The sequence below is a fragment of the Saccopteryx leptura genome, chromosome 2 (assembly GCF_036850995.1).
Source record: "Saccopteryx leptura isolate mSacLep1 chromosome 2, mSacLep1_pri_phased_curated, whole genome shotgun sequence".
NCBI classification, from domain to species: Eukaryota; Metazoa; Chordata; class Mammalia; order Chiroptera; family Emballonuridae; genus Saccopteryx; species Saccopteryx leptura.
The window spans coordinates 186,287,025-186,303,154 of record NC_089504.1 but is presented as its reverse complement, the minus strand read 5'-3'; the positions used below and the strand labels follow the sequence as shown (position 1 = coordinate 186,303,154).

The 16,130-nt window shown below is 41.5% G+C and overlaps 2 protein-coding genes, 1 long non-coding RNA gene and 1 other non-coding gene across 6 annotated transcripts in view; 2 read left to right on the top strand and 2 right to left on the bottom strand.

Annotated features, from left to right (window-relative positions):
• Nucleotides 1-16,130, top strand: part of NACA (nascent polypeptide associated complex subunit alpha) — a 337,284-nt gene that overhangs the window by 301,806 nt on the left and 19,348 nt on the right. The gene's annotated exons all lie outside the window — the stretch shown is intronic.
• Nucleotides 1-16,130, bottom strand: part of LOC136395310 (uncharacterized) — a 48,333-nt gene that overhangs the window by 21,775 nt on the left and 10,428 nt on the right. The gene's annotated exons all lie outside the window — the stretch shown is intronic.
• PRIM1 (DNA primase subunit 1) overlaps nt 1-16,130 on the top strand; it is a 32,326-nt gene that overhangs the window by 12,406 nt on the left and 3,790 nt on the right. Inside the window, exons 7-12 of one of the 3 annotated variants that reach the window (XM_066369821.1) lie at nt 3,418-3,527; nt 4,317-4,414; nt 4,549-4,690; nt 7,170-7,239; nt 10,431-10,519; nt 15,379-15,477. In XM_066369821.1, the coding sequence (XP_066225918.1) occupies nt 3,418-3,527; nt 4,317-4,414; nt 4,549-4,690; nt 7,170-7,239; nt 10,431-10,519; nt 15,379-15,477 (608 nt within the window). Of the gene's footprint in view, nt 1-3,417; nt 3,528-4,293; nt 4,415-4,548; nt 4,691-7,169; nt 7,240-10,430; nt 10,520-15,378; nt 15,478-16,130 lie in introns of all 3 variants that reach the window. The other 2 variants (XM_066369823.1, XM_066369824.1) reach the window with 2 other exon arrangements.
• Nucleotides 3,101-3,207, bottom strand: LOC136396509 (U6 spliceosomal RNA). The gene has a single exon (XR_010749794.1). It is a non-coding gene; the product is annotated as a U6 spliceosomal RNA (small nuclear RNA).

Sequence of the window (16,130 nt, the reverse complement as noted above, 5' to 3'; positions counted from 1 at the left end):
TCAGAGGTGTTCAAAAAGTCCACTCTGGCCTGACCAGGCGGTGGCGCAGTGGATAGAGCGTTGGACTGGGATGCGGAAGACCCAGGTTCGAGACCCCGAGGTCACCAGTTTGAACCCAAGGTCGCTGGCTCCAGCAAGGGGTTACTCGGTCTGCTGAAGGCCCGCGGTCAAGGCACATAGGAGAAAGCAATCAATGAACAACTAAGGTGTTGCAACATGCAATGAAAAACTAATGATTGATGCTTCTCATCTCTCTCCGTTCCTGTCTGTCTGTCCCTGTCTATCCCTCTCTCTGACTCACTCTCTGTCTCTGTAAAAAAAAAAAAAAAAAAAGTCCACTCTGCTCTTGCTCTGTACACCTTGTTATCAGTTTTCTCTGATGGGGTAGTGTTTTATAATAGCAATAGCTAGAGTTAACAGTGTTTCTTGTATGCTACAGCATTTATAATAGGTAGGTGCTTTACAAGTGTTCTCATTGGTCTTTCAAACAACCTCATAAGGGATATGATGGTATCTCTCCTTACAGATGAACAAAGTAAAATTTGGAAAGATTGCATAATTTGCTTGGCATTACATAAGTAATTGTTAAATTCAGGATTCATATCCTGGTCTGCCTGATACCAAAACCCATATGTTTTCCATTGAATTTACTCTAGCATAGTGGAAAGAGCATTGCATTAGGAATAAGGTCCATATTCTGCCACTTACTATGAGTGTGATAAAATATTAGAACCTCTCCTTCCCTATCTGTATACTCGGGAAAACAACATCTGCTCTATCTGCCTCAGAGTTGTAGCAAAGATTGAGTGAAACCTGTATAATTATGTAAACTAGTGTCACCCCAATAAGATTCAATTAAAAAGTTTTTTTCTTGGGGTTTGTTTGGGGGTTTTCTTGTTTTGTTTTGTTTTTCCTGAATGAGGAAGAGGGAGGCAGAGAGACAGATTCCTACATGTGCACAACCAGGATCCACCCAGCATGCCCACTAGAGGGTGATGCTCTGTCCATCTGGGACGTTGCTCCTTTGCAACCAGAGCCATTTTGGTGCCTGAGGTGGAGGCATGGAGCCATCATCAGTGCCCAGGCCAACTTTGCTCCAATGGAGCGTTGGCTGCAGGAGGAGAAAAGAAAGATAGAGGAAAAAGAGAAGGGGAAGGATGGAGAAGCAGATGGGCGCTTCTGTGTGCCCTGACCGGGAATTGAACCTGGGACTTCCATATGCTGGGCTGATGCTCTACAACTGAGCCAACTGGCCAGGGCCAAAAAGTTTTTTTTTTTCTAAAAAAAAAAGATTACAGGCGGCCCTGGCCAGTTGGCTCAGCGGTAGAGCGTCGGCCTGGCGTGCGGGAGACCCGGGTTCGATTCCCGGCCAGGGCACACAGGAGAAGCGCCCATTTGCTTCTCCACCCCCCCCCTCCTTCCTCTCTGTCTCTCTCTTCCCCTCCCGCAGCCAAGGCTCCATTGGAGCAAAGATGGCCCTGGCGCTGGGGATGGCTCCTTGGCCTCTGCCCCAGGCGCTAGAGTGGCTCTGGTCACAGCAGAGCGACGCCCCGGAGGGGCAGAGCATCGCCCCCTGGTGGGCAGAGCATCGCCCCTGGTGGGTGTGCCGGGTGGATCCCGGTCGGGCGCATGCGGGAGTCTGTCTGACTGTCTCTCCCCGTTTCCAGCTTCAGAAAAATACAGAAAAAAAAAAAATTTAAAAAAAAAAAAAAAAAAGATTACAGGCTGTGGTGCAATGGATAGAGGGTCGGAACTGGGACGCAGAGGACCCATGTTCGAGACCTCAACGTTGCCAGCTTGAGCACAGGCTCATCTTGTTTGAGCAAGGCTTACCAATTTGAGCCCAAGGTCACTGATTCAAATAAAGGGTCACTCAGTCTGTTGTAGCCCGCTGGTCAAGGCACATATGAGAAAGCAATCAATGACAAATAAGGTGCCACAACAAAGAATTGATGCTTCTCATCTCTCTCTCTCTTCCTGTCTGTCTGTCCCTATTTGTCCCTCTCTCTGATTCTTTCTGTCTCTGTCACAAAAAAATAAAATAAAAAAAGATTACACCTGGCCGGTGGTGGTGCAGTGGATAAAGCATTGTCCTGGAATGCTGAGGTCACCTGTTCAAAACCCTGGGCTTGCCTGGTCAGGGCACATACAATAAGCAATCAATGAACAACTAAAGTGAAGCAACTATGAGTTGATACTTCTCACTTCCCCCCATAAAGATCAATAAGTAGCCTGACCAGGTGGTGATGCAGTGGATAGAGCAACGGACTGGGATGCGGAAGACCCAGGTTCGAGACCGCAAGGTTGCCAGCTTGAGCCCAAGGTTGCTGGCTCGAGCAAGGGGTCAATTGGTCTGCTATAGCCCCCCCCCCCCCCCCCCCCGTCAAGACACATATGAGAAAGCAGTCGATGAACAACTGAGGTGTTGCGACGAAAAACTAATGATTGATGCTTTATCTCTCTCTGTTCCTGTCTCTGTCCCTATCTATCCCTCTCTCTCTCTGTAAAAAAAAAAGATTAAATGAAACAGTAGATGTAAAGTCTGTTTGCAAATTGCTATACACTATATAATTGTTAAGATGTTAAAGCAAGTAATTCAGTTTAGAAACTGTAGACTGTATCCCACATTTTACTACTGATGTATTATGTTGTACTGAATTGGTTGCTTTCTACCCTTGTTAATACAGAAATAGACAAAGGCAGGTCTACATTTGTTCATATGGAAATACAGTGTATCTGTAAAGTCATGGTGCACTTTTGACCGGTCACAGGAAAGCAACAAAAGACGATAGAAATGTGAAATCTGCACATCTCGACTGGCATGGCCGGGGGCTGCTCCACTGTATACAGTGTTACGTCATCATCTGCGCATGCGCACATGCTGCCACATCATCCTACAGAAACTGGGAGGGTTTCCCTTTTATTTGGTGCAGATTTCACATTTCTATTGTCTTTTGTTGCTTTCCTGTGACCGGTCAAAAGTGCACCATGACTTTACGGACACATTGTATATATAATACAAGAAAAAACTTCTATGTACTCATAACTGTAAACCTACTTTTCACCACCCCTATTTTATGATGTTATTAACCTTTTTTATTATTATTATGGATACCTCACAAATTTGCATGTCATCCTAGCATAGGGGCAATGCTAATTCTCTCTGTATTGTTCCAGTTTTGGTATATGTGCTGCCTAAACAAGCACTCTTAAATATCTGTTCTAAACCTATGCTAGGTTCTTTCCCCTTAGAGTTACCTCTTATTACCCTGCGAAGAGCTATTATTCCCATTTTACCTAGTTAAGTACGTAGTAGAAATTCAGTAAAAATAAACACTAGTCTCCCAAATGGCAAAAAAGCTATGTCATGTATGTGTTGCTAATAATATTGGGACTCGGTTATTGTTATTCCTACAGAAAATCTATAAACATAATAAACAAATACTTTGAAGAATATGCCTTGGTTGATCAAGATATTCTTGGAAATAAAGAAAGCTGCGATAAGATTTTAGCTCTTGTTCCTGAAAATATCCTTTCCTATGACCATTTCTATGTGAGCTACTTGTATTGGTCTATGACAGGCGTCCCCAAACTACGGGCCGCATGTGGCCCCCTGAGGCCATTTATCCAGCCCCCCCCCCCCCCCCCCCCGTCATACTTCCAGAAGAGGCACCTCTTTCATTGGTGGTCAGTGAGAGGCCCTCCAACGATCTGAAGGACAGTGAACTGGCCCCCTGTGTAAAAAGTTTGGGGACCCCTGATACATGTTTTTGGTATTATATTTTGATTGTATTGGTCTATGATATTATAAATATTCTGCCTGCATATTCTCATATATATATATATATATTTTCTGCCTGCATATTCTCATATATATATATTTTTTTGCAATCTTTTCAAATATTTTCTCATGTACTTATAAGTTTATTTTTTATCCAAAACATCTCTATTTCTATGTTTTTGTATTTCTAGTCTGGCAGACAGATATGAAGCCATTTCATAAATAAATTTTCTTTATGGAAGTGATCCTTCTAGAACTAATGGCTATGTAAAGAATGCTGAATCATTTAGTCAAAATATGTACAGACCAGGAAAAATTTTACATTAAACAGTATACTAGTTATTTTGGCATTTTTTCTGTCATATCACCACTATATTTTTACAGGGTTATGTTTTTAGTGTCTAATTTAATATTTGCATTTTAGAAAACAATAATTACTTTCTATATAAACTGGATATTCTTGTGGTAATACATAATGAAAATAAGTTGTTTGTTGATGTGTCCTAAATTAGTATGTTCCTTAATGACCCATCACCAATTTATGATGACCTTCAGCAAATCTTCCAAAAGCATAACAGTTCACTTCAGCGTTGGGAGCATTTGAAGGAGTATTTGAAGAAAGCCAAATATCTGGTATAATTCTTAATTAAATTCTGATTGTTTCACTTTTTAAGTTAAAGGTGGTTGAAGATCACTTTTTAACCACTTTGAAAGAAATCCTCAAAAGTTTCTATGGATCCTCATGCTGGATTTGCATCTGCTTTTAGAATGACAGCAAAAATGACAAATGTGGACCCTGGCTTGAGTGGGAGATCATGCTCCAGTACTGTTTTCCACGGCTGGATATCAATGTTAGCAAAGGAATCAATCATTTGCTGAAGAGCCCTTTTAGTGTTCATCCTAAAACAGGTACTAAGTAAAGAAAGTAAAGAAAACTAACAGAAAAATGAAAGTTATAGTTTGTGTTAGCAAACATGTCACTGAGTGTCAGTACGTATAATGTCTGGTATATTAAAGGTTGAAGAATTGTTCTGTCAGCTAATACCTAAATTAACTTATTTTTAAATTGTTGATTAGAGCCCTGGCTGGTTGGCTCAGTGGTAGAGCGTCGGCCTGGCGTGCAGAAGTCCCGGGTTCAATTCCCGGCCAGGGCACACAGGAGAAGCGCCCATTTGCTTCTCCACTCCAACCCCTCTCCTTCCTCTCTGTCTCTCTCTTCCCCTCCCGCAGCCGAGGCTCCATTGGAGCAAAGATGGCCCGGGCGTTGGGGATGGCTCCTCGGCCTCTGCCCCAGATGCTAGAGTGGCTCTGGTCGCGACAGAGCGACGCCCCAGAGGGGCAGAGCATCGCCCCCTGGTGGGCGTGCCGGGTGGATCCCGGTCGGGCGCATGCGGGAGTCTGTCTGACTGTCTCTCCCCGTTTCCAGCTTCAGAAAAATACAAAAAAAAAAGAAATTGTTGATTAGTAGCTACTGGATGAGTTTCTACTATGTAAATTTTCAGTTGGGTTTGTGAGGTTCACTGTTAGAATTAGAGTTGAAGAGAAACTTAGAAATTACAGGACAACAGCTCATTGTACAGATAAGGAAACAGTGGCCCAAGAAGTTACAGTGACTTGTCCACCGTTATTAAAACAAATATTGTCAGAGCTAGGAACAGAGTTCAGCTCTTTGTTATTCGTTTGTTTCCTTTTTATTGAATTTATTGGCATGACACTGGTTAACTAATCCTACAGATTTCAGGCAGAGTTTAGTTCTTTTTCAGCTTATTTATTTCAGTAGACAGGAGGGAAAGAGACAGGCAGACAGGAAGGGAGGTATCAGAAGCACTTCAGATATTCGTTGATTGCTTTCTCATATGTACCATGACTGGGGGGCTCCAGCTGAGCCAGTGACCTTGGCCTCAAGCCAGCGATCATGGGGTCATGTCTGTGATCCCACGCTCAAGCCAGCAACCTAGCACTTAAGCTGATGAGCCTGTGCTCAAGTCAGATAAGCCTGCACTCAAGCGAGTAACCTTGGAGTTTTGAACCTGGGTTGTCAGTATCTCAGGCCAATGCTCTACCCACTGTGCCACCCCCGGTCAGGCAAAGTTCAGTGGTTAAAAACTGAAGTTCTATACTTTTTCCACTATGCTGCCCATTAGTACTTTTTAATAGTTTTAACTTTCTTCTTTTACATTTCTCTTAGATAAGATTTGATAGACTCCTTGACCAGGCTGTGGCACAGTGGATTGAGCATCGCCCTGGGACACTGAGGACCCAGGTTTGAAATCCCAAGGTTGCCAACTTGAGCGTGGGGTCGCCAGCTTGAGAGTGGGATCATATATATATGACTTCATGGTCACTGGCTTGGGCCCAAAAGTCATTTGCTGTCTTGAAGCTCGAGGTCACTGGCTTGAGGACAGGATCACTGGCTCAGCTGGAGCCCCCCAGTCTAGGCACATATGAGAGAGCAATCAATGAATAACTAAAGTGCTGCAACTACAAGTTGATACTTCTCATCTCTCTCCTTTCCCATTTGTCTGTCTCTCTCTCTCTCTCTCTCTCTCTCTGACTTAAAAAAGATTTGATAGGTCCTCTGCATCCAGGCCAATGCTCTATCTACTGTGCCACTGCCTGGTCAGGCATATCGTCCATACATTTATGTAGCCCTTTTCAAACCTGTCAACTGTGTTCTTAGCTTCTTTTGGTAATAAGGTTAATATTTATTTTAAGCTTAATTTTAAAGTTTCAGTGATTATCTTATTCTAATAGTCAAGGTTTGGGTAAATAATTATGTTTATTTATAAGTGTATATATTATCTTTTTCCCATTAATTAGCTGCAGTCTTTTTACTCTGTCTTTAACATCAACTCCTAATTCCCCTAATTATTTTACTTGTTATTCACCTAGTATTCTTTAGCTTTATTATCTCATTTTTTATAATCTCATGTTTGACAAATTTATGTAGTGTCCCAGGTGTGGATATTATAAAAGGGTAGTATAATATTGTCTTTTATTTCCAAACTGCTTTCTAAAGATGCCAAACATGTAGGCATCTGTTTTGATCTCAGCAAATAAACCAAGGTGATGAAATGAACTATTTCCATCTATTTTGTTCAATTTTCAAGACTCACTCAATTTGAAATCTTTTTGTACTTAAATATAGGAGATTAGAAAGAGGGAGATAGAAATAAAAGTAGAGTTAAGAGCAACTAGGTAATAGCTTAACAGTCTTTTACACTATGTTTTCATGGGTTTTTTTTAAAGAAATAAAAGGCACAGCTAATGTGGAAGAACTTTTCATTTCTATTTCTAAATATTGTTCTTAACAAATAAGTCTGAACCTTTTTCTAAACCTTAGATTTGTATTCTACAATCATCCATTTATAACTTTTGGTTCTTACAGGTCGAATTTCAGTGCCTATTGATCTACAGAAAGTAGATCAGTTTGATCCATTTACTGTTCCAACTGTAAGGTATGTTTTAGATCAGTGGTCCCCAACCCCCGGGCTGTGGACTGGTACCAGTCCGTGGGCCATTTGGTAACGGTCCACAAAGAAAGAATAAATAACTTACATTTTTTCCGTTTTATTTATATTTAAGGCTGAACGATGTTTTATTTTTTAAAAATGACCAGATTACCTCTGTTACATTTGTCTAAGACTCACTCTTGACGCTTGTCTTGGTCACGTGATACATTCATCCATCCGACCCTAAAGGCCGGTCTGTGAAAATATTTTCTGACATTAAACCGGTCCGTGGCTTTAAAAAGGTTGGGGACCATTGTTTTTGATCATTAATCACTACTGTTTGTGATTGTTGTTCTGATTGAAAGTACAGTGTAAAGTCATGGTACACTTTTGACCATTCACAGGAAAGCAACAAAAGACAATAGAAATGTGAAATCTGTACCAAATAAAAGGAAAACTCCCAGTTTCATACCTATTCAGTGCAGTTTGATGTGGGCTCACGCACAGATTTTTTAGGGCTCCTTAGGTAGCTATTCTGTATAGCCTCTACAGACTGGTCGCTGACTGATGGCCTACCAAACAGGGTTTCTCCACAAAACTGCCAGTTTCCTTCAACTGCTTATCCCACCGAGTAACGTTATTCCTATGTGGTGGCGCTTCGTTATAAATGCGCCAATATTCATGTTGCACTTTGGTCACGGGTTCAAATTTAGTGAGCCACAGAACACACTGAACTTTCCTCTGTACTGTCCACATCTCCACTGGCATGGCCCTGGGCTGCTCTGCTGTATACGGGGGTGTTACGTCATCATCTGCGCATGCGCACATGCTGCCACATCATCCTACAGAAACTGGGAGGGTTTTCCTTTTATTTGGTGCAGATTTCACATTTCTATCGTCTTGTTGCTTTCCTGTTACCAGTCAACGTGCACCATGACTTTACAGATACACTGTAGATTTGATTAGATCCCTTCCAGAGAGGCAGCTGCTCTGAGGTTATATTATGATACCCTAGTACAGGCATGGCCAACAGTTTTTGCCCCTGGGCCAGATTAGAAAGAAAACTTTCTTCATGGGCCAGATGAAATATTAAAATTAAAAAATGTTAAATACAAAAACGATTTACTTAAGTAAACAAAATTTTACTATATAATTTGTTTATGAATAAATGTGAGTGGAAAAAAATTTTAATATACAATATTATTTTAATAAAAATGTAATTACATACCGTATAAATATCCAAACTATCGCAATCAATCAAAACTATTTAATTAATAAAATGAGCTTGAAGAGGTTATATTGCAAATAAAACAATTATTTTGTTTTACAAACTGCCTGGACACGTTTTCAGTTATCAACTGCAGCTATTGTCTATGCTACAATGCCACTTGATTCAGCACACTTCACCACAAAAATAATGAATTGTTTGACATTGGGTGCACACTGGCAAACTCTGCCTAAAAGAATGTGGGTTTCACATCACCACTAAACGTCAAACACTTCATATCAAGTACAGACAAGTATAAAAGTTGTAAATCTTTATAATGGAATTTTTTAAAAAATAAGGAAGTATCGCAAATCCATTCGACCAATTATTGGAAGTTAACCCTAGATTAGTCACACGCGGAATTCTTTTCCGCATATCACTATCTTAAATATCTCGATTTCCAGTAATCAAAGACGCTTCCGCTTCTGAGTAGCTGAGATTTTAAATTAGTGGAGAATATTAAAAATTTAATCACAGGCCACATAAACTCATTACGCAGGCCAAATATTCGGCCCACGGACCATATGTTGGCCATGCCTGCCATAGTACCCTGGTCAGCAAACTGCAGCTCGCAAGCCACATGCAGCTCTTTGGCCCCTTGAGTGTGGCTCTTCCACAAAATACCACGTGCAGGCACTACCTCGATAAGGAATGTACCTACCTATATAGTTTAAGTTTAAAACATTTGGCTCTCAAAAGAAATTGCCATCATTGTACTGTTGATATTTGGCTCTGTTGACTAATGAGTTTGCTGACCACTGCATAGTAGAACATTTCCTTGTGAGTTACACAGAGCACATTTTTCAGCTGCTATTTATGCAAGAAAAAGGGTTTTTTGAGAAATGCTGACTTAAACAGATTAAAAATTCTTTACTGGCTTGACTGGTGGTGGCACTGTGGATAGAACGTCAACCTGGGACTGTGAGTTCCCAGATTTGAAACCTCAAGGTTGCTGGCTTGAAGCCCAAGGTCACCGGCTTGAGCAAGGGGTCACTGACTCAGCTGGAGCCCATTGGACAAGGCACATATGAGAAGCAATCAATGAACAGCTAATGTGATGCAACTATGAGTTGATGCTTCTCGTCTCTTCCTTCCTGTCTCCCTTAAAAAAAGGTTTTTTTGTTTGTTTGTTTGTTTGTTTTTTAAGTGAGAGGAAGGTATATACTGAGACAGACTCCACATGCACCCCAACTGGGATCCACCCAGCAGCCTCCATCTGGGGCTGATGCTCGAATCAACCGAACTATCCTCAGCACCTGTTGACACTTGGGCCAACCAAGTTATCCTCAGCGTCCGGGGACGTTGCTTGAACCAATCAAGCCACTGGCTATGAGAGGGCAAGAGGGAGGGAAAGAGAAGCAGATGGTTGCTTCTCATATATGCCCTGACCAGGGAGTGAACCCAGAACATCCACACACTAGGCTGACGCTCTATTCACTGAGCTGAACAGCCAGGGCAAAAAATGTTCTTTACAGTAAGATTTCCCAGTCTTTTTTTTCTTTTGTGATAGAGAGAGATGAGAAGCATCAATTCTTTGCTGCAACACCTTAGTTTCTCATTGATTGCTTTGCTTTCTCATATGTGCCTTGACCGGGGAGCTACAGCAGACTGAGTGACCTCTTGCTCAAGCCAGCAACCTTGGGCTCAAACTAGTGACCTCTGGGTTTCGAACCTGGGTCCTCCTCATCCCAGTCCGAAGCTCTATTCATTGCGCCACCGCCTAGTCAGGCGATTTCCCAATCTTTTAATATAATAATATGCATGGAAAACTCCCAAGAAGTGAATTATGGTTTTTAGAATATCCTAAATTTAGTTGGCCACATAATTTTTTTCACAGAAAATCTTGAGGGATTCATGTGCTGAATATGATACACTGGGTAATGTTGACCAAGAACCAACTTTAAAATTCTTTTTATTCTATTATTTGTAGCTCTATCTGCCGTGAATTAGATGCCATTTCCAGTAATGAAGAGGAAAAAGAGAGCAAAGCTGAATCTAATATCAAACATAGAACCAGAGGTAGGTTAATGTATTGAAGTCTCATTTTATTTTATCTTTTTTTTTTTTTTTAATAGAGACAGAGAGAGAGTCAGAGAAAGGGATAGATAGGGACACACAGATAGGAATGGAGAGATCTCGATGAAAAGCATCAATCATTAGTTTTTGGTTGCGACACCTTAGTTGTTTATTGATTGCTTTCTCATATGTGCCTTGACTGTGGGGCTACAGCAGACCAAGTAACCACTTGCTCGAGCCAGCGACCTTGGGTCCAAGTTGGTGAGCTTTGCTCAAACCACATGAGCCCTCACTCAAGCTAGAGACCTTGGGGTCTCTAACCTGGGTCCTCCACATCCCAGTCTGACACTCTATCCACTGAGCCACCACCTGGTCAGGCAAAGTCTCATTTTAACATAAACTTTTTATACAGTATAGACATCCTTCTGTCACTCAGTAATTATCCTTGATTCAGCCCAGAATGGATCAATGTTTATCCTGAAACCAACTCAGTAGCAAATAATGTTATAGCAGTGTTTCTCTCCTTTCTTCCACAATTGCCTTCTCAAATGGTGCTATTAAATCTAATTTGAGTTGTCAGATATTTACTAAACAGGATCTAAATACCAGGATCTGCCTGACCAGGCAGTTGTGCAGTGGATAGAGCATCAGCCTGGGACACAGAGGACCCAGGTGCGAAACCCTGAGGTCACCGGCTTGAGCATGGGCTTATCCAGCTTGAGCATGGGGTTGCTGGCTTGATCCCAAAGGTGGCTTGAAGCCCAAGGTGGCTGGCTTGAGTCCAGGGTCGCTGACTTGAACAAGGGGTCACTTTCTCTGCTGGAGCCCCCCGGTCAAGGCACATATGAGAAAGCAATCAATGAACAACTAAGGTGCCACAACAAAGAATTGATGCTTCTCATCTCTATCCCTTTCTGTCTGTCTTCCCTTGTCTTTCTCGCTCTCACTAAAAATAAGTAACTGCCAGGATCTATATTGTTAGATTAACTGTTAGAATCTCAGGCTTAGATTCAACCGCTATTTATTAAAGAACTACTATGTATGTGGTACTTTTCAGGTTTTTTAGTTTGTTTGTTTGTTTTTATTAAATTCATTGGGTCACTGGTTAACAAAATTATACAGGTTTTAGGTGCACAATTCACAACACATAATCTGTATATACTGCATTGTGTGTTCACCACCCCAGACTTTTGTTCTTTAGTTTGTTTGTTTGTTTGTTTTGGGGTTTTTTTACTTTTTTTTTTTTTTTTTGTATTTTTCCAAAGCCAGAAACGGGGAGGCAGTCAGACAGACTCCCACATGCGCCTGACCAGGATCCACCCGGCACACCCACCAGAGGGCGATGCTCTGCCCATTTGGGGTGTCGCTCTGTTGCGACCAGAGCCACTCTAGCGCCTGAGGCAGAGGCCACAGAGCCATCCTTAGCGCTCGGGCCAGCTTTGCTCCAATGGAGCCTCGGCTGCAGGAGGGGAAGAGAGAGACAGAGAGGAAGGAGAGGAGGAGGGGTGGAGAAGCAGATGGGCGCTTCTCCTGTGTGCCCTGGCCGGGAATCGAACCGGGGACTTTCGCATGCCAGGTCAACGCTCTACCACTGAGCCAACCGGCCAGGGCCTAGTTTGTTTTTGATGTATCTAGATGAGTGTTATGGTAAATATCTGTCTAAACTGTGATTGAATTGTATATTCAAGAATTTAAAGTATCTGGGGAATTTATGAATCTTCCTGCTACTGGAAGTCATATCTTATACCAACACCCAAGAAACTCTCTGTAGTAATAGACTTTAATAGCACTTTCTATAATAATAGAAATGTTATGCACTGCCCAGTATGGTAGTCAATATGAAAAACTTTTTCAAACCAGCAACATCAGCATTCCAAAGTGACACTGAATCCACTGTGCCACCACAGATCAGACATGAATATTTGTTTAAATAAATTATTGAGGGCCTATTATATTCCACAGTGATGAGACAAACATACTGACCTGCATTCAAGGAGCTTACAATCTTGAATTAAAGATTCAAAATACTATGTAGTTGATCCCAAACTAAACTGTGTCTTTGGTATAAGTTTATTTATTATAAGCAAGTTCATATGTAAAAATTTAGGATACAGTTATAATGTACTTTATAATTTGCCACAGATCAGATATTCATACTTAATACCCTTATCAAGATTCCTTTTCTACCTGACCAGACGGTGGCACAGTGGATACAGCGGAGGACTGGGATGCGGAGGACCCAGGTTTGAGACTCTGAGATAGCCAGCTTAAGCGCAGGCTCATCTGGTTTGAGCAAAGCTCACCAGCTTGGACCCAAGGTTGCTGGCTTGAGCAAGGGGTTACTCGGTCTGCTGAAGGCCCACGGTCAAGGCACATATGAGAAAGCAAGCAATGAACAACTAAGGTATAGCAATGGAAAAACTGATGATTGATGCTTCTCATCTCTCTCCATTCCTGTCTGTCTACCCCTCTCTCTGACTCTGTCTCTGTTAAAAAAAAAAAAAGATTTCTTTTCCAGTCCCAAGTAAATTAGATAACATTTACTAAAAAAAATTTTTAAGTATGATTTCTTTTTTACTCTTTCTAGTGAACTGTTATCAAGACTCAATTCTATGCAGACATAGCATACTACCAAAATCTAAATCTCATCTTGTACTCAGTCAGATTTTTTTCCTCTACTGAGTTTTTTTTGTTTGTTTTTTTGTTTTTGTTTTACAGAGACAGAGCAAGAGTCAGAGAGAGGGATAGATAGGGACAGACAGACAGGAACACAGAGAGATGAGAAGCAGCAATCATCAGTTTTTCATTTTGAGACTTTAGTTGTTCGTTGATTGCTTTCTCATATGTGCCTTGACCGCGGGGCTAAAGCAAACCGAGTAACCCCTTGCTTAAGCCAGCGACCTTGGGTCCAAGCTGGCGAGCTTGGGGTCTCGAACATGCGTCCTCTGCATCCTAGTTCAATGCTCTATCCACTGCACCACCGCCTGGTCAGGCTCTACTGAGTATTAATTATAGATTGTATGATTAAATGCATGAGATAATGTATTCAAAATTTTGTTCTGTACATTTTTTATTATTTTTTTATTTTTTTATTTTTTCTGAAGTTGGAAACGGGGAGGCAGTCAGACAGACTCCCGCATGCGCCCGACCGGGATCCACCCAGCATGCCCACCAAGGGGCGTTGCTCTGTTGCAACCAGAGCCATTCTAGCGCCTGAGGCAGAGGCCACGGAGCCATCCTCAGCGCCCGGGCCAACTTTGCTCCAATGGAGCCTCGGCTGCAGGAGGGGAAGAAAGAGACAGAGAGGAAGGAGAGGGGTAGGGGTGGAGAAGCAGATGGGCGCTTCTCCTGTGTGCCCTGGCCGGGAATCGAACCCGGGACTCCTGCATGCCAGGCCGATGCTCTACCACTGAGCCAACTGGCCAGGGCCTGTTCTGTACATTTTTAAGACTACTTTTATAGCAAAGAATACTTGCACTTAATGTACTGTGTCTACAAACTTCTGATTGTCTCCAGAAAGCATGGCCCTGACTTCACTTTTTTAATGTTTTGCTCTGTTGGTAAAACTACTTATTATTGAAGCCACACTTTCAAAAGAAAGGACTGTTAGATCGTACTTAACACATAGTTATAGATACTGGTCTAATACTGGAAAGCCTGACTACTAGAGTAGGTATTTACATGTCGTCTAACTAGGGCAACTCTGTCTGATACAGCAGCTACCTGTGGCTATTGGCACTTGAAATGAGGCTAGTATTAACCAAGGAACTAATTTCTTTTTAATTTAATTTTAATTAATTTTTTTCTTTTTCTTTTTTTTTCTTTTTTTTTTTTTTTTCTTTTTTGTATTTTTCTGAAGCTGGAAACGGGGAGAGACAGTCAGACAGACTCCCGCATGTGCCCGACTGGGATCCACCCGTCACGCCCACCAGGGGGAGATGCTCTGCCCCTCCGGGGCATCGCTCTGCCGCGACCAGAGCCACTCTAGCGCCTGGGGCAGAGGCCAAGGAGCCATCCCCAGCGCCCGGGCCATCTTTGCTCCAATGGAGCCTTGGCTGTGGGAGGGGAAGAGAGAGACAGAGAGGAAGGAGGGGGGGGTGGAGAAGCAAATGGGTGCTTCTCCTATGTGCCCTGGCGGGGAATCGAACCCGGGTGCCCCGCACGCCAGGCCGACGCTCTACCGCTGAGCCAACCGGCCAGGGCTTTTTCTTTTTTTTATTAATGTTAATGGGATGACATCAATAAATCAGGGTGCATATATTCAAAGAAAACATGTCCAGATTATCTTGTCATTCATTTATGTTGCATACCTATCACCCAAAGTCAGATTGTCCTCCGTCATAATTTTAATTTTAAAACTGATTGTTGATTCAATTATTGGAAAACTTTTAAGTATTTTAGAAATTTAATTTAAATCTAAATACAGATCAAGTATTTCTGATGATAGTATAACATCTAAATTGAGATGTACTTAAGTACAAAATACTAGATTTCAAGGACTTAGTATAAATGAAAATGTAAGAACCATGGCTGGGTAGCTCAGTTGGTTAGAGTACCATCCTGATAGGTCAAGGTTGCAGGTTCCATCCCTGGTCAGGGCACATACAAGAATCACCCAACAAATGCAGAAATAAGTAGAACAACAAATTGATGTTTCTCTCTCTCTCTCTCTCTCTCTCTCTCTTCCTTCCCCCTTCCTCTCTAACATCATTCAATCAATAAATAAATTTAAAATTACACATTTGTCATTATATTTCTATTGACAGCATTGTTCTAGAGAATTCTTACGAAAAACACAAAGTTATACTTTCATGTTGTTTTTGCTGTCAAAATATTTATAAGTCATGATCTTTATCATTTAGATTATAAGAAGACCAATCTAGGTCGTTACATAAACGTTTTTGAGCAGTTTCTTGAAAACCTGGATAAATCCCGAAAAGGAGAACTTCTCAAGAAGAGTGGTAAGACTCTATACCTTTCCCATTTAGATCCTAGTATGGTAGTGTAAAGCATCCAGCAAGTGAGCAGTTTTAGAGCTCTAGTCCTTTAGAGCCCTCCCAAAAATGTTACTGATTTTTATCACTATCCTTAGTGTTTCTGAAAATACATGTCCCTTAATTCAGTTCAATGTATATTCATTAAACACTTTCTAAGTGACAGGTACTATGAGGGAAACAAAGATGAATTTCACACCCTGCCCTTAGGAGTACTAACTAATACAAAACAAAGAAGTACAAAATGCTAAGAAAGAAATTTCATCTGATTGAAATAAACTGAAAAGATTTCATATAAAAAGGGTGGTATTAGAACTCTTTTCAGTAAGCTGCTATCTGAAATTTAGTCCCCAATGCTAATATATCATGCCTTAAAGTATTTGTAAGGATTTCCACAAGATGAAGTTTGATGAGATCAAGGTACAGGAATGGAAAGAAGAAACAGGTTGTTTATTCTTGAAGGAATAGGAGCAAAGGAATAGGAGGAAAAAAAACCATTGGGTCACTCAGGAGACCATTAAGTAGTACAGCTAATCTGGAAAAAGATGTGTCAGGAAGTGATGAGATAGAGATCGGAAGAAGCAGGCTAAGGAAGGGACTGCCATGATTCATAATTTTGT